This window comes from Phoxinus phoxinus (assembly GCF_949152265.1).
Source record: "Phoxinus phoxinus genome assembly, chromosome: 23".
NCBI classification, from domain to species: domain Eukaryota; kingdom Metazoa; phylum Chordata; class Actinopteri; order Cypriniformes; family Leuciscidae; genus Phoxinus; species Phoxinus phoxinus.
Window position 1 is genome coordinate 4,794,853 of NC_136898.1, and position 19,390 is coordinate 4,814,242.

Consider the following 19,390-nt stretch of genomic DNA (forward strand, 5'->3'; position numbering starts at 1 on the left):
GTCTATTATGTTGACAAAACTGTTAAAGTTTGGGGTCAGTAAGATTTTTCACTGTTTTGAGAGAAGTCTCTTATGCTCACAAAGGCTGCATTTATTTGATCAATTTTGTATTTGAATATATATTTTTAAATGTAATTTATTCTTGTGATCAAAGCTTAATTTTCAGCATCATTACTCCAGTCTTCAGGGTCACATGACCCTTCAGAAATCATTCTAATATGATGATTTTCTGCTCAAGAAACATTTCTGATTATTATCAATGTTGAAAACAGTTGTGCACATTTACAATGTTTACAATGAATGAAAGTATTCATTTATTGAAATAAAAAGTAAAATATACTGACCCCAGACTGGTAATTTACGTAGATTCATGATTTAATACCTCATATCTGCTGAAGGCAGTTTCTTTGGGGGTTCGATGCGGATCTTGGGGTCCCATTCTCCAGGAGGAAGAACTATCACCTCATCCAAAAACTCATCAATCCCAGCAATCAAGTCCTCCCGATCTCTGGCTTTATAGGCCACGTCGCTGAAGAGCTGACAGATACACACAGACGTGTTAACAAATACTGTGATGATGCTACATTTTGAGGTACAGAATTACTAATACTTTCTCTTACATCGTCAACCATGAGTGTGGCCATGGCCCGACCGATCTCATTGTAGGATTTGGCTTTGCCATTGGGACCGAGCAGCACAAAGAGGAACCTGGAAAACACAGCACAGAGACAATTCACATTGTATTTGATAAAAAATGTAAGCAATTACAAATCACATCGGAAATTTCTGATTTCCAAAAATATGATTAAAACGTGATGATCTCACTTAATTTTATTTCCTTTTTTATCTTGTCTTCCAGTAAAACGAATATATCCAAACTTTCTTATCAGATTTACTAGAAAAGCTAAATTAACTAATTAAATTAAACATTTATATAATTCTTCAATTGTTTTCAATCTTGTTGTAAACATAAATTGAATTGAATAAACCTAAATAAAGTTTGTCAGATTTATGCTTAAAATAATAATAAACAATAAATAACACAAAATATTCTCTGAGAAAAAGTCCTAATATTTATCTCAAATAAATGTATCTTTTTTTAAGGATATTTAGTATAGAAGTAAATTTCTGCCACATAAAATTATGACATAAAAAGTCAAAAAGAGATAAAAAATAAAAATGACATCTAAATTATCTTGAAAAAGTGACTTTTGTTTTGGTCAATTTCAACTGTCATTTCAACTTTTTAGCTTAGTATCTTTTAACATGTAATATTTTTGACTTTTTATGTCATTTTGACTTTTTGTCTTAATTGTTTTAATTATTATTTACCAAAGCATGATTTTTCCTTATGTGGCAGAAATTGGCTTCCATAGGCTTAGAAACTTTTACTGAAAAAAAAAAAAAAAAAACGTAATAATTCTTTTTTTAAATGCAGAAATCATAATTTGTCTTTGGTTGCACAAACACTTGTATTTCCAATCAATTGCAAAGGAAATGTCTGGAATGTATGGTATAAGTCAAGTGCGGGTTTGCCAGACTGTAACATAAAACTAAAGGCTATTGGCTATTTCAACAGCCAATAAACATATGCAAAATGTTTGGGAATGATCACCTGGTAGGCACAGGGACTTCAGTAAGGCCTCCTAGCGTTGCGGCTTGAGCCAGACGTACGAAGGCCACCAACGGCTTGTCTAAGAAATCCACCTCTCCAATCAGCACGTTAGACGCCTCAGCATCTCTGGGGATCTTCTTCATGAATTTATTCTTCAGCTGGTGGGCGAGATGACAATGCAGTTAGGCATCATGGGTGAGTGGGTTTAAATTAGACCACATAGTCTGTGTCAGATGCTTAGGTCAAGAAATTTCCATGTTGGAAAGAGTTTGTGCCTCATTCATGCCTCTTTCATGATACCAGTATCAATATGAGCTCCATTATCAATGTCTGACGTGCCTGCATGTGATGGAAATGGGAAGCGTCTAATTTTTTCCAATGGCAGATCGATAAAGTTACACAATCACACCGGGAAAACCAAGCAATGCACACACACGAACCAATAAAAACAGCCGATTGGCACCGGTGGCCTCAAAGAACACGTGGATATGGAATGGTCTGTGCTTATCGTCAAAATCAGCTTTTAATCTTTTAATGCCACTTTCAGAGTCAATTCACTTTCTGCCACAAATAAACAAGCTCCCTTCTCATGTCCCGACCCTGTTCAGCCTCTTGTCAGATCGTTCGCTGCTGTTTCGGTCTATATTTGAGTATCAAATCTGCAGGTTCTACTTCTCTGTCCATAATAGATCTTATTCTCCTCACAAACATTTTAATTTATAACAAAATGGCCTCAAAAAAGTTGACCTTCTGGTAATGTTGTAGTCTAGAGACCACCTAAACCGAGACCAAAACCAGACCAGCACTCCTGAAATTCACATAAAAGATGCACATTTACTGCCTCAGAAATGTCTTATATTTAATCAATACATACATTTACAATAATGCAACACTATATGGAGCCGTTACCAATCAAATGAAAGATAATAACAGCAAAATGTATATTTACACTGCAGAGGTGGCACAGAAGCTGCATGAATAATGCAGAGATTAATGATTTAAAAATAAAATTTTGTTAGTATAAATCAATATCACGTTTGTAATCATGCTCATATTCGTGAACACAGCAGTCTTGCTTTTGTGATATTGCTTAATTATATTATATACTTACTGGCCACTTTATTAGGTACACCTGTTCAACTGTTCGTTAACGCAAATATCCAATCAGCCAATCACAGGGCAGAAACTCAATGCATTTAGGCATGCACAATAGAAGATTGGAAAATCTTCTGGACAATAGAAGATGTGAAAAATGTTGCCTGGTCTGATGAGTCTGGATATCTGCTGGGTCGTTCAGATGGTTGGGTCAGAGTTTGGCGTAAACAACACTAAAGCATGGATCATCCTGTCTTGTATCAGCGGTTCAGGCTGCTGGTGCTGTAATGGTGTAATGGATATTTTCTTGCCACACTTTGGGCTCTTTAGTACCAATTGAGCATCATTAAAACGCCACAGCCAACCTGAGTATTGTTGCTGACCATGTCCATCTCTTTATGACCACAGTGTGCTCATCTCCTGATGGATACTTCCAACAGGATAACGCTCAATGTCACAAAGCTCGAATCATCTCAAACTGGTTTCTTAATGACATGGCCTCCACAATCACCAGATCTAAATCCAATTGAGCAGCTTTTATTTGGGATGTGCTGGAACGGGAGATTCGCATCATGGTGAACCTAATAAAGTGTATGTTCAATTCAATTCAAAAGCTTTATTGTCTATCCCCACAAGGGGTAGAAAATTGTCTTCAGACAGAGGCTCAACAAACAATATACAGCATAAAAACAATATATATACAACAGACAACCACACAATTAAGATATCCCCCCCCCCCCTCCCTCCCCTCCCTCCTATTTCCTATTTAAAATATCAATGGCGGTTGGAATGAAAGTCTTCTTGTACTTGGCCTTTTTCACAAAAGGTACCTTATAACGTCTACCAGACGGAAGTAAATCAAAGCAGCTATGCAGAGGATGGAATGAGTCTGTCACAATAGCGGAGGCTTTTCCTTTTTATGTCCTTTTTATTTCCTTTTTATGTTATAATATGAAAATCAAGATCTCACACAAGGATTTTTTTTGCAATCATATCTTAAATTTGGTGGGCATCTGTATTCATTTTGTTGACATTTTTGACACAATCCCTCGATTTCTGAACCAGCACAATGTATTCAAATTAGAAATTCGTTATTGATTGCATTTGAAGCATTTAAGTATGACATTCAATCACATTACTGATGTTAACAAATAAATCAGACAATGCACCTGCAATTTAATGAAATCCTCGCAGTTGTGGTCTTGACCAGTAAATAAAACCCTGAGTCCTCTTAATCTGAGACCGAGACAAGCCCGAGTACAAATGCGGTCGAGACCGAAACAAGACCAAGACCTTCAAAAAATAGTCTTAAGCTCTCACGTACTACAACTAGCATTCTGGCTAAATGCTACAGCTTTTCTCTGAACTAACTTTTCATTTTTGCAAAGACGCTTAACCAACTGGCTCAAGGTAAAGTTGGTTCCTCTCATTTCAAACCTAATAAACTTCTTTTATGAAAGGATTTGCTTGAAAAGTGTGCTTCTGCTATCTTTCTTGAAGAAACAATTATACTTGGTTTGACGTTTTGTTATCTAATGCAATGACATTCATACATTTTTAAAGGTGGATCAAGTGTCTAAATTTATTTTGGGGCGCCGGCATCTAAACCTGTAAGTTAATCAATCAAAGAGCTTTGTAATGCCTGAATGCAAATCTGCATGCATTTGACATCTATCCCCCCATAATTCCTGGGACCCTTGACTTTCAAACTCAGCATGCTCCTGTAGGCCCTAAATGAAACCTATTCGAGGGCAGTGACCACATGAAAGTCAGGCGTGGGTGTCATTATAAGCAGAGAAACTCATTAAAGTGGACTCAGGATTGGTCCACTTTGAAGTCTAGTGAGCCGACAGTGGCGGCACCGTTCGCCTCAAAATACCTTGGCAAAAATAAGAGCTTTGTTGTGCATTTCATAATTGTGCTTCATTGTTTTCGTTTTTGCACCACAAAACCAATGATCAAATGAAAGAAAATATTACAAAAAGACTAATGAGGGCTGGCAGCACTTGAGTGACTTAAGCCGGGTGCACACTGTACGGTTTATAATAGTCCTGTACGATTGTTGCCTGTCAGACTGCACGAACATGATCCCGCTGTAAGCCATGCCACACTGTAGGATCTCAGATGTTATTAATGTCAGACTGTACAGCAGTCAAGAAACGTTAATAACGGACACACGCTAGAAGACTCGTCCTGGGTTTTACATCGTCAATCCGTGACATGTTCAATGACAGGATTTAAATGGTGGCTAGAAAACAAAAACAATCGCTAGCGTTCATTTTGATCATGGCTTGTCTTGAAAAAACGAAGATGATGTGTATGGGGCAGGTGGTTTGTTGTTGTCTCTATAATTGTGTCATCTGGTTCTGAGCTTCTGTTGGTTTTTGATTTGATGGTTGTCCGAGGAGAAATCACACTGCAGGACTGTGTGTCAAATCTTCTGACACTGCCAGAATTTCGTCGGAGGTCAAATTTAATCGCAACGGTCATTAATCGGCTGTCGGTGAACATGTCAAACTAGCGATCAAAGACTCCAGATATTTGTCGAGGATCCGAGGAATCTTTTAGGATTCTCATCATTTGTCTCAGATGGCCAAATCGTGGCAAAAATCATACCAGCTTTATATGGAGATTATCTCCACAGCACGTAATTATGGCTCATATCTATCACCTCTATTGCATAAATGCTCAAAAAATGAGTCGAGGCCCAAGATGCAGTGCTTTTGTTTCTAAAATCATCTTGTTTACACTTTGCTGATGAAAAAGTAAATTTTCTATGTATTTTAATGTTCATGTGAAAAAAAATCAGACAATGTTAGGAAACCGAATGGAAAACTGTTGTACCTGGTCGGTGCTGGGCGTGACGGAAATATCATTCATGCTGCGGCACTGAGAAGGATCTGAGAAGCACAGATGAAACACTTTCATTATTAACTGAATCAGTGTTGTTTTTGTTAACTCAAACCAAAACTATTAAATTAAATATAATAAAGCTGAAATAAAATATAAATATTAGATGAAAAGCGTAAACGAAAATTAGAAATGTTGCCTTGGCAAATAACTCAAATAAAATAAGTTAAAGTCGAAGTACTAAATTACTAAAAGTATTACTAAGACTTAAATAAAAATAAAATAATAAAATAAATGGGAATTGAAAAAAACTGGTAAAAATGTCAAACGCATATAACTAAATCACTACAACTAATAAAAACTGAAATAATAAAATAAAAGCCCATAAAATATTAATAAATAGTATATAAATAACGTTAAAATAACACAGAATTGTATTATGATTTCAGTGTCAGATGCATGCCAAATACAAACAACACATTCATCACAAATTATTTTGCAAGCAAAAACAATGGGACATTGTCACCCCATACCAAAAAAGATTTTAGATACTTTAATAATATATCATGTTACTTTCTGATTATAATATTCATGTACAATACATCTTAAACTTCCAAACGTCACGTTCGCTTGGAAAGTTTTGGAACAGACCCAATTTTGCATATAGGGATGTCCATGTGACAAAACTGGGCCTTTTATACAACCATGTTTTTTTTTTTTTTTTTTTTTACAAATTACTGTGTGCTTTTTATATTTTTACTAAATATGTGCTGCTTTATGTTTGAAAGACACACACTACTGGTCAAAATCTGAATTAATTAATAGTCTCTTATGCTCACCAGTGCTTCATTTCTTTGATCAAAAACAACAATTTGAATTAAAATATTAATATATTCATGTTCAATACATTCATGATGATATATTATAACATTTAATTTATTTGTAATGTATGTAATTTCCTGTGATGGCATAAACATTTCTTCTTATTATCAATGTTAAAAACAGTGGTTAAAACAGAAAACAGTTATTTAATAAATATTATATATATCATTATAATAAATAATTCACAATATTACTGCAGCCTTGGTGAGCATTAGAGACTTCTCTCAAAAACATTTAAAAAAAATCTTAATTATTCCAAACTTTGTACTGGTTGTATGCTTATTGGAACCTTTTCTTTAAAAGACAAGAAAAAGATTATTGTTTTTCTGGCCTAAAGTACCCAGAGTACAGAAACAAATCGTGACAAACAAGAATGAAAAACCAAAGTCAAGACCTTTCTAATAATCTCTAATCCTCAGAACAATGGCAGAAATGCACTGTTGCATACTTGAGAAATGTTGCAACTACACACAGTTAGTCAGTGGATGATGCTATGTGAAGTTAAAGGTTGTTCACACTGACAGCAGTTTGCAGGGTCATGCATTTTGATGCGAGTTGGTGATTTAGGGTAACGCAACTTGAGACAGTAGGAAAGCTTATTAGAAAACCAAAAGTTCATCTTAAAGGGATACTTCACCTCTGTAAAGATGAATGTGTATTTAAAATGGGTCATTTATGTAGTAGAAATGTGAAATTATTTTTGAATTTGGAGCCTTCTAGACTGAGAAAAGCCAGAAAATGTATTTGTGGCTCATGTGGATAAAAAGCAACAACTCCCAGAATGCACTTGCTTCACTGCCCTACGAGGTCACTCCCAAGCCACGCCTACCAGTAACAGAGCGCAGTTAAACAACAAGGCTAGGCTACTAGTGACGAGGAAATGGTGAAACTCGTAATGGAGGAAACTAGTGACTAATCTGCCCGGGATTTCGAGACCGCCCAAAATGTCCAGGATTCGGCTTTTGCGTTCTACAGTCGCCATTCATCATGTTTACTGTGGCGAGCAGGACGAGACTGAGGGCCGCGGGAGAACGACGCGAGGCCGGTGGCGTGATTACTGATGAGCGGCACCTGTGAGACGCACCGGTCTCATATCTCTCACAGAGGAGTGGGAATTTTCTTAGCAATGTTAAAACGCACATTAACCCATCACTTGTTTAGCGTTCATGTAAACACTACATTCAGATTCACCAATCGGAATGAATTCAGTTAGATTGAAACAAAAGGTTTGCATGTAAACAATGAACGGCGACTGCAGAAAGCAAAAGCCGAATCCCGGACATTTTGGACGTTCTTGACGGCCCCCTACTACTCAGCTTTCTCCCCAGAATAAGAGCCTGTTAGCTTAGCTTCCAAAAAAAGATCGCTGACACTAATTGACATTCTGTGAGTGAGATCCCACCCTCTATGGGCGGGCTGAAAACATGCGGATCTAGCACCTTCTACTGGCTGTAGTTCTGGCCAAAAAAGCCTCCGATGATGCAAAATGCCGATTTTTGAGTCATCGGAGGATTTTTTTCAGACAAAAAATACATAAATCTCTCGTCTCAGGGGGATATGAGGGAGGGAAGCACGGTAATTTGATAATACTACAGGTTTTCTACAGATACAAAGCTTAATGCTAAATCCTGAAGTATCCCTTTAAGGGACGCCAGAGTGAACTTAAGATGGAAAATTCCAGAGATCTGGAAGAGGTTGTAGATAAATCAATGGAAGAGAGAAGAGCCAGAAGCTCAGACTCACGCAGTTTGCTTAAGCCGCCGCTCTGGCGAGCTCGCAGGTCCTCAGTAGAGCGATGGAAACCCGACCCAGAGCGAGGACTCGGGCTCGGGCTCGGACTGCGGTCTGATACAGACCCGAGATCAGACACAGAGAAAGACATGATAAAGACGACAGGACAGGTAAAAGAATAAAGTGGAAACTCAAGAATTAAAGTGCCCTTATTATGCTTTTTCAGATATTATCTGTCATGTAGTGTGTGATCTAGCTGTTTGTAAAAAGTAAAAGGTCTGCAATGTTTTAAAGATCAAAGTGCACAACAAATAAAGTTATTGTCTCCTAAAAGAAAGAATAAATTCTGAATTGCCGGAATGAGTCATCAGTAATTCCAGTCTCACTTCCTGTGTTACAAACCTACACAACAATGTAACAAATTTGCATAATGCCAGCCTATGCTCTTCATTGGCTGCCCGCAAAAAACATCTACTTTGACCTGAGCCACCTGACCAATCAGAGCAGAGTAGCTCTCGGAAAGGCGGGGCTTAGAGACTGAATCTTCAAACGAGTCGTTTTCAGAGTCTTTGAGAAATGAGGTGTAAGAAAATTAAAGTGTTTTTGAACCTTTGATGCAAGTAAACCTGTTGTAGGAGACTCCAAAACATAAAAATAGCATAATAGGGTCACTTTAAGAAAAATAAGTTTATTGGAAATGATTTGAAAAGGCAAGAGTTAGAGAGAGACTGGGGACTCTGGAAATATCACTGTCTGTGGGGCAGGTTACATAGCGGACTCTTACTCGAGGGGCTGGATTTTCCGAGGTCAGCCAGTGAGCGGTGGATCGGCTTCTTGGTCTGGTGACGGTGCTTCCGCAAGAGGACGAAACTGACCTTCTCACGGATCTCTGGAGCTATAAGACCCTCCTGCACCTGCTTCTCAATGATGTCATCTGTGAAAGAGAGAAAAACACACACAAATGCATTAAAATCCATATTTAAACACACAGGAAAAAGAAAAAACACAAATGAGGTCTCAACTTTTTCTCCCAGACAGTAATGAGAGTATATAAAGCAAATGGAAGGCTAGTTCTTCTCAAATGTTTCTCTTGAGTATAGAGACTCCAGTAATGTCTCCTCTGCAAACAAAGTCTGAGATCTAAATATGAACTTTTCTTATCAACTTTTCCCAAAACCAAATGTTCCGAGCTGCTTTCTTCATTGTATATATCTATATATTTAACTGTATATATCCATTTGTAACCGTGGCAAGCTAGTAAGAGCTGTGCGGGTAAACCTCACTCCCCTGGTCTCAAGAGGCACATTAGCAACTGAAGCTAGAGACTGTGGTCACAAAGTCGATGCTTTAATTAAACATTGATCAGAACCCCATTAAATATCATAAAAGAGCAAAATTGAGCAATATAAATTTGACTACTGCATGCTATAATTGTTGAATTTTTATCTGCACTAATTTTAATGGAAAGAATTTGGAATTCTGTTGAATTTATTTAAATGTGGTAAAATATGATAGTACTGCACTCCTATTAATAGCAAAATTAAGAATTAACCAATATAAAACTACCATTCTTAAATGGGTTTTATAAAATGTATTTAAAATAAGTCTCTTTTCTCTCCAAGGATGCATTTATTTGATCAAAATACAGTAAAAGCAGAAATATTGCGAAATACTCTTTCAGAACTGTTTTCTATATGAATAAATTATAAAATGTATGAATTTTTAGCATCATCACTCCAGTCTTCAGTGTCCCATGATCCTTCAGAAATCATTCTAATATGATGATTTGCTGCTCAAGAAACATTTCTGATTATTATTAAATTTAAAAACAGTTGTGCTGCATCATATTTTTGAGTAAATACAAATATTTTGTAACATTATAAATGTCTTTGCCATCACTTTTGATTAATTTAATGCATCCTTGGTGAATAAAAGTATAAATTTCTTTAAAAGATAAAAAAAATATTTTGACCAGAATTACAATACATTTATGAAACGGAATCTTAAATAAGTAGAACATGTAGAACTTTGTGAATGATGTGTGTTCTAACTGGAGTTCTGTAGTCCCAGATTAAAGGTGGTTCTGCTCTTGGCTCTGTATGGACGGTGTACTGACCCACTATCTGTGGCAGAGAGTATCCCTCCAGGTCCAGCAGGATACAGCCCGTCTGCAGGCAGGTGCGCAGCTCGAACAGGCTGTGCAGAGACAGCGTGGACACGTGCGGTTTGCTCCACCTCTCTCCACCCTCCTCCACCTTCTCCTCAAACTTAACCCACCTGATGCAAATAAACAGAAGATACAACATTACACACTTTTCTTCCCATGAAACACTTTGAGGTTTTGTCAATTAAATGGCTGGAAATCATTGCAATATGATCAATAAATCCCTTTAAAAAGTTAGTCGTAAATATTTTACAATGAGGTCCCATTATTAGTTAGTGCATTAACTAACATTAACTTACAATGAACACTACATTTTTTAAAGTATTTACTAATCTTTGTAAACGTTAGTTCATAAAAATACAGCTGTTAATTGTTTGTTCATGTTAGCTCTGGTAATATAAGTAATAGAATAACTGATTTAATGTATTAGTAAATGTTGAAATGAACATTAATAAAGATTATTAAATGTTTCAGAAGTCTTTTTAATTGTTAGTTCATTTTAAGTAAAGGGACCTTATTGTAAAGTGTTACCAGTTAGTCAGTGTATTGTTTTTTCAACTAACATTTAACTATAAATTAATATAGTGGGTTGAAAAATTATAATAATGTAACTTAACAGAAACTAATTTTAGATTTATAATACACATTTTTCAAAATATAAATTATTAAAATTTTAGGGTGGAGGTCCCTCATAACAAGGATGATCATATTTGGGGGTCAATGACATCTAAAAGATTGAAAACCCCTGATCACAAAAGGCTTCAGAAGTGTACGAGTGCTTCTCAATACTCAATTTGATGCTTCTTTGTTTCCTCGCTCCGATCGTACTAAGTCATCTTGAAGGACATCTCAATTCTCTAATTGACCGTTCGCAAAGACCCGCCCCCCTTAGTTACTGTCGCTATGTCCGACAAGCTACGCCGCTCTCACGCCACACCATGTTCTCACGCAGTGAAAAATACATCGTGGAGCAGAGAGGAGACTGACAACGCGCTGACAGACAGGACAGACCAGGTTACTTTTCGGTTACTTTTGATATTAAACATATTAAACAAAGTCTCACCTTTCAAATTTGGTCATTTTTAAAAATAAATCTAAACAACAAATACCGTTTTGTGGCTCTTTAATGTGTCTGACAGATCGCTGTAGAGCATCAGTTAAAGCTGCTCGTGAACCGATCATCTCTTCCTTCTAATTAATTTATAGCATCAAATAAACATGAATGAACATAAGGAGGAATGTTGTTTTAACCGCGGAAAGGCGTCAGTACACTCCGCTTCTCAAGTTCAAATCCTCCCATGTTAATCTACTAACTCTCCTGACTGCTTTGTCAGACAAAATGGCGGATGGCGAAGTATGATTGGGCAGATCACCTGTCAATCAAGCTCCCTGCGAAGGGTCAATTGCACCGTGTGGAGGGCGAGGAACGAGGAAGCTTTCTGGGGAGGCATGAGCGAGGATACACAGGTACACTCGCATCCTCAGGGGTGGAGCTAACACCCCTGAAAGGAAGTGAAGAAAGGAAACAAGGATGCACAATAAGAAATGAGAAGCGCCCTATGTGTTATGTGATCTTGTTTGCGTCACCTGGCCGACTCTTTCCACTCCATCTCTCCGCCCTCATGCTGCAGTGTGTCCATCTCAGTGAAGAGGGTGGGTGTGGGCTCATCTTCCTCCCTGAGGATGTGGCGTAGTCTTTCAGCAGCAGGGGACACTGTCACACACACACACACACACACACACACACACACACACACACACACACACACACACACACACACACACACACACACACACACAAAGCGTAAGATAGTTTGATAGAATGCAAAGCCATGTATTTATCTAAAAATGCAAAGGAGTAGTATTTGTAGTATATGTAGTATTTGAGCAATGCAAGTAAGCCAAACAAGAGTCAGAACTTTACATGCTCCAATACATTGAGACTTGTGGGTGAAGTAAGTTTGAATCTTGCTTGCAACCATCTCTGATTCGACCTCTCATTTTCCCCATCACTTCCTGTATTCTCTCTACTATGATATAATCTGAAGTATATATATATATTACATTTTACATTTACATTTATTCATTTAGCAGACACTTTTATCCAAAGCGACTTACAAATGAGAAACAATAGAAGCAATTATTATATATATATATACATACCGTATACACTATCATTCAAAACTGTGGGGTCGGCAAGATTTTAATGGTTTTGAAAGAAGTCACTTATGCTCACAAAGGCTACATTTATTAGATCAAAAATAGATTTTTTTTATTACAATTTAAAGTAACCATTTTCTATTCTAATAATTTAAAAATGTAATTTATTCTTGTGATCAAAGCTGAATTTTCAGCATCATTACTCCAGTCTTCAGTGTCACATGATCCTTCAGAAATCATTGTAATATGCTGATTTGCTGCTCAAGAAACATTTATTATTATCAATGTTGAAAACAGTTGTGCTGCTTCAAATATTGGTGGAAACAGTGATACATTTTCTTTTTTTAGGATTGTTTGAAATATAATTATTTAGTAAAATCATAAATGTCTTTACTGTTAAAAGCTTTTACTGTCTCTTTAGATCAATTTAATGAATCCTTGCTGAATAAAAGTATTAATAATAAAAAATAATAAAACTTTTGAACAGCAGTGTTGTTTGCATGATGCTAGTTTGTTGAGAGTGGTTGCCAGGGTGTTGCTAAGGTGTTGTGGGTGGTTATGTATGGCTCGGGTCCTTCTTTCAATCTAAAGATATTGTATTTTTTCGCCTGTTGTATAAACTGCCATGTGAAAATCATGTAACTTTGAAAAGAAACGGCAGATGCTTATATCCAAATCAACTTAGAAATAATGATCATAGCAAGCAATAATGTCACGATCCACACACAGAGAAAGCACGATAAAATCCAATAATGCAGTAGTATTTAATAGGGTAATCCGTAAATCATTATCCAGTCCAAGCAAAGGTCAAAATCCAAAAGGCAATCCAACACAAGAAACTAAAAAAGAAACAAGTAAGAACAGAACCAGGTGGAACAGACATCCGAAGTGGTGTGATACATAACAAGGACTCCGTGACAAACATTGAAACAACCAGGGTATATATACACACACAGAACTAACAATGAATAACAGGGAACAGCTGGGAACAATGACGGGGAACAGCTGAGTGCAATGAACAGTGATAAGTGCAGACAAGGATTGTGGGGAATGCAGTACATAATGTGACAGACACCGCAGGGGACGAGGACCTCTAGTGGATACCCAGGGAAACACAAACCAGACACTGTGACAAATAAAGCATTAAGAAAAAACAAGCAAATAAAAAATGTCCATGCAAATGTGTCAATAATAGCTCAACACACCCTGATAGTACAACCGAGTTTGAATTTGAATTGACCCTGCATGAAATTAAATCTGAATATGACTGACCAGGAACATTACGATGCAATACTCCCTAAGGCCATCAACGACTCGATCATAATTCATGTATCTATCTGAACGAGAATTGAGATCTGAGAACGCACTGAATCCAGCTCAACTCTTCACTCGAGTCATGCATCAGCCGATAAAGTCAGAATCAAATCAACAGGATTATTTAAAGATCTTAATAATCGTCCTTTGAAGATAAATGTGCATAAATCTGACGATATCTGAAAGCATATCAAAAGAATTTGTTCAGTCGATTATCTTAAATAACCACATGACAGTAGCTTAATCTAATCTGATGTACAATGCCAGAATCAATATCTAATGTCAATAGACCTGTACTGATTTAATCAAAATGATCGACTTTATATTTTAGGTAAAGTCAGCTTACATAAATTCCAGTGGAGGTTACTAAAACCTGTTCACAATCTAATGTTATGTGTATTAAATCTGAAGTTTAGAGCAATCTATTGAAAACTCAAGGTGCAAGTCGGTGCCTGTGAGCTCAAGCATGACAATCTTTTTGCGACCTTCCTCTCAATCTCTGGCTTTTCCTCAGGATTATTAGCACGTGGGTGTTTTTCTCCATGTAATCCTTCTAATCCTAAAGTAAAAATCACAATTACGTGTGGTTGTAGAATGCCAATGCAGAGTAGAGTACAACGCATCAGCTTAATTATAGCTCCCTTCAATCAAACTTTGATAGTACATGTTGCCGTAGAATTCAATGAATCGACAATGAATTTCTTTAGGTCAGTCTTTAATTACTGACCTTAAAACATTTTGACTCCAATAAAAGCAGATGTTAAATCCTGAGATTTCTTCTTGAGACGAACCTTACAGAACTGAAATGTTGATGTGTTTCACAATTTATATAGATGCATTTAATGCAAAATCATGCCAATATGGACACTACTGAACATTTAAACAAAGTTTGACGCAAATTATTATTGAAAGTTGTAGATTAATCTTAGAAATGTGTCTTTTTCCATCCAGCGGCAATGAGTGAATCTCATTAAACCTGATGTGTGGCTCATTTTGCATATCCAAATTAAAAGAAAAAAGTAAATAAGAATAAGAATAAATTGTAGCATTTTATTTTACAGTGTCTTTGTTACAGTAACATGTAGTTACTGTAGTAATAACTATAAATTATGTATAATTACATGCAACTATCCCTAAACCAAACCCCAATCCTAACCCTAACCCTATAGTAAGTACCGGTAGTACATGTAGTTAATTATTATTACACATGAAATTAAACACAGAAATATACAAATTATGGTTATACAATTTTTTTTTTTTTTATGTATTGAAATATTGCACAAAAAGGAAGTGCATTAAGTGCTATCCTGATGTACTTTACCATTTAAATCGTTTATTATTATTTGCATTACAGAAGTTATTTTGGGAGTAAATGTCCTCAAATGTCATGAAAATGTCACGTTCATGAAAAAAAAAAAAAGAGAAAAGAAAATGATTGTCCTAGGCTTCACGAGGATAAAAAAAAAAAAAAACTACTACAATCATCAACCAACCTTGTGACTTCAGTACTGTTATTTCTGTATCAGCAAAAAACTTGCTAATAGACTAATAGACTCAACAAGGTCATGATTTACCAGTATCAAACTCCAAACCAAATGTGCTCTGACCACAGTTACAGAAAGAAACCCATAAGAACAAAAGTCAGCAAGAGTAAGGGAAAGAGATGAAGCGCACCTGTACCTGTGCAGCTGCTCAGGAGAGTGTTCTGAGAGCCCAGACTGGACGTCAGTGACTGTACAGAGTCCTGAATACTAAACGAGCCCGTCGACCTACGCTGTTCCTGCTCCATCCTTCAGTAAATCCCACGTTTATTGTTTCATTGAAAGAAAAAGATCCACAATAACTATTCTGAAATGTCCACCCGTTGACCTCAGCCTCTTTTAAAATGAATCCGTTAGGCCTTTTCCCTCATTTTATATACACCTTCCCTGTGAGCAAGTGCTCTTGTTCTTGAACTTTTCTCTTCAGCAATGTTGCTCTTTCCTGAAAACTAAAGCAGGGCAAAGTGCCACACGCATGAAAGGCCCAACGAGTGTTTTTCTCCTCCTCCAGCTTTGCTGATCCCTCCCTTTCTCTTTCTCTCTCTCTCTCTCACTTCAGAATTTAATTCTAAATCCTCAAACAACTCTCAGACATGTTTCCATCAATAATCCTTAATGATGCATGTTATTTTAAAGCAGTAACTGTATCAGGGTTATTACAGCTGGTTACACTTATTTAAGGTGACGTAGTTACATCGTACTTAACTCAAATGAGTACTGAGTAATATTTATTAACTACATGTACTTACTATAGAGTAATGTTTAGTCTTAGGGTTTAGTTTAGGGTTAGTTACTTGTAATTGAGCATAATTTACTGTTATTACTGTAGTTAGTACATACAGTAATGTGTAACTACGTCACCTTTAAATAAAGTTACTGTATAGTTAACTAAAAATAAAACTATAAAAAAAAGTGTTACTTGACTTAAAAAATCGACTAGTTGCCAAAGCAACATTGTTCATTTTAAGTTCGTTTAACTTGATTTACTAACTACCATAACTACAAATAACTACACAATAATAAAAATGATAGAAAGCATATAAAAAAAAACAAGATATAATGGCAAAAACACACAACAAAATTGCTTAAACTTTAACTAAATTTAAAATGAAAACGGAGAATACAAAAATAAAAACCCATTAAACTTTCGTTTACAAAGACGTGAAACTCACCGAGTGGTCAGGGGTGTTCACTGATATGCTCACATCGCTACAAAAGATAGGCTTCCTAATGCGTTTTAGGAAGGAATGTTCCAGTGCACCTATGCAGCCATTGTGGAGGTGGGGGGGAAAGCAAAAGAAACCGAAAATTCTCGGGCCAGCAGCATCTGTCCAAATTTTAATCTTAACCGTTCTATTTCATCAGAAACTATCTGAAAACAGGGCTTTAAGTGTAAAATACCGAACTTGTCCTTTAACTTCATATAATACTATTAGGACAGGATAACTCTGGGAGTTGGAAGGGGTGTGTCGCGATTCTGCCTTCTCACACCGCGTCACAGGTTCGTGGATCTGAGTGTCGCGATTTCGGTTTAATATCACATATCGTTACAGCCCTAATTTTTACTAAGGAAAATTACAAAAATAGTAACGCACATTGACTTGGATAAGTAACTTTAATCTGATTGCTGGTTTGGAAATAGTAACGCGTTAGATTACTCGTTACTGAAAAAAGTGGTCAGATTAGAGTAACATTACCGGCGCTACCGGCATCACTGATTACAGCATTAGTAGACTGTAGCTTAATATCTGCTAACACTTTATTGTGATGATTCCCCAACATGTACAAGTACATTTCAACTTATTCTACTAACCCTAACCTAACAGTCTACTAATACTCTAATGAGAGTTACAAAGTTACTTATAGTTAGTAGTAGAATGTCTAAAGTGGACTATCGAAATAACCAAAAACTATCATAGTATCTCACTAATGCTAAAATTACATTGAACTGTATTTAATTGTATTTTGATGGAAACTATAGACCTTTTTTGTTATGTCAAGAATAATAATGTTTAAGAGAAGCTCACTGGTGAAGTTGATGTCAGAGAGCTCGTTTGAATCCTGCTCCCCCTCATCTGCATCACATGGTTCCTCTGGATCCTGATGTTCGTGATGGTTGTGGTGCTTCTCCCGGCCGTCACGCTCGTGGGAATGTCGTGACGAGTGTCTGTGATGCCTGCGCTTCCTTCTGTAGCCCCGTGGCACTGGGACGCCAATGTAGACGGACTCTAAAACCAGAGAATGAAAGACCTGTGAGTTACTATTATATATATTAGTAGTATAATTCACAGCCCAGTAAGATTCATTTTCAGCAAATAAGTTCATGTGCTGGGATGTGTTAATTTAATTCATCACCTTTGCATATATGCACATACATATATATATATATGTGTGTGTGTGTGTGTGTATTGTTTATACACTGCCCGGCCAAAAAAACAGTCGCTGTTTGGATGTCAATAGGCAAATGCTTAAGAGTCAATGATTGGATCATTATTTCAGTGATTATTATGTTTCTAGCATCTTATATGTTTGGCAACAGTTTTTCTAACCCTAGTTGATGGAGTGTGTAACTTTTTTTGTATGAGACACATCATGGCCATATTCCAGGATGACAATGTCAAGATTCATCAGGCTCAGATTGTGAAAGAATGGTTGTGAGGATCATGAAGAATCATTTTCACATATGAATCGTCTCCTCTGAGTCCAGATTTTAAATGCATTGAGAGTCTTTGGGATGTGCTGGAGGAGACTTTACACAGTGCTGGACTCTTGCATTGACAATACAAGATCTTGACCAAAAATGTATGCACCTCTTGATGGAAATAACATCACAACATTTATTTCCATCAAGAGGTGCACACATGGTATAATATAATATATATGTTTATATGTCTATGTTTTTATGTTATATTCATTTCTGTGACAAATATTGAAAATAAATAAATAAATACATAAAACTGTAAAAACTTTAACAATAACTGTACAATTTGATCATTGAAAAAAAAAACAGTAAACAAAAATAATTTAATTCGTTTCTTTATCAAAAATTGGTTTGTAGGTCAGGACAGGTACATCTGCCAAGACATAACATAAAAAATGAGCATCCTCTCACCACCCTCATCCTCGTTGTGTCTGCTGCGGTGACTTTTCCTGCTGCCATGCGACTCATGGTCCATCCTGATAGGAAAAACAGAAGAATAAAATATATACTATTAAGGAAAGACAGTACAGGCAAAACATTTTTCATGCACTGGTCAGTTTTGAGATTTTGAACCATTTAGCTTACATTACTTGTTGTCTTTCAGATTAGAGGCAAGAAAACATCTAAAAGACACATTTAAGGGATTTTTAAGTATTTTCTCACACTGTATCTATTTGAGTCACTAGATTTAAATTACAATTAAAACATTTCTCTAACTATAATATGTCAAAAAAAAATCTGTTTTGGAAATGTATGCAAATTAATATTATTACAATATTTTGAAATTTTTACAGGATAATGCCACATTTGCATACTTAAACATAACATTTCAGAAAACTAGAATTGTCAATAGAATTGCCTTAATGTACTGTGCATGGTTGAAGTAATGTTGAAGTATGGTGATATCTATTAGTTACAATTTTGTAAGCTATGCATATATTTCCTTCTACCTAATTAAAGTTACATGTTAAAGTTAAACTTTGTGCTTATTGGTTAAGTTTATTTGGTTTAGCTAGTTATAGCAGCCAGTCATTTCAATGCCTCCAGCGTGGTCTCAGTCTCAGCTTCAGTGACCGTAAGAGGACCTGAAAGAACCCTGCGCGATGTGACACGTGGACCATGAGATCTCATTGGTCATGAGATCAATGTCCCTGTCGCTGGTGGGAAAGGAAAACCCAATGCATTGGCATAATTATGGGAGGATTTCCACTGTCAGTGCGCGAGCACACACACACACACACACACACACACACACACACACACACACACACACACACACACACACACACACACACACACACACACACACGGCTCTCTTATGTCACACACTGTCACAT

At 36.5% G+C, this 19,390-nt stretch overlaps 1 protein-coding gene across 14 annotated transcripts in view; it reads right to left on the reverse strand.

Annotated features, from left to right (window-relative positions):
* Positions 1-19,390, reverse strand: part of slc4a5b (solute carrier family 4 member 5b) — a 52,787-nt gene that overhangs the window by 12,291 nt on the left and 21,106 nt on the right. For 9 of the 14 annotated variants that reach the window (XM_079599103.1, XM_079599102.1, XM_079599107.1 and 6 more), the window contains 10 exons: positions 18,465-18,529; positions 17,380-17,580; positions 11,925-12,051; positions 10,290-10,450; positions 8,958-9,107; positions 8,186-8,287; positions 5,555-5,610; positions 1,616-1,773; positions 621-708; positions 383-537 (listed from right to left, as the gene is read on the reverse strand). In XM_079599103.1, the coding sequence (XP_079455229.1) occupies positions 383-537; positions 621-708; positions 1,616-1,773; positions 5,555-5,610; positions 8,186-8,287; positions 8,958-9,107; positions 10,290-10,450; positions 11,925-12,051; positions 17,380-17,580; positions 18,465-18,528 (1,262 nt within the window). In that variant the 5' untranslated portion in view covers position 18,529. Of the gene's footprint in view, positions 1-382; positions 538-620; positions 709-1,615; positions 1,774-5,554; positions 5,611-8,185; positions 8,288-8,957; positions 9,108-10,289; positions 10,451-11,924; positions 12,052-15,491; positions 15,797-17,379; positions 17,581-18,464; positions 18,530-19,390 lie in introns of those variants that run through there. The other 5 variants (XM_079599098.1, XM_079599108.1, XM_079599099.1 and 2 more) reach the window with 4 other exon arrangements.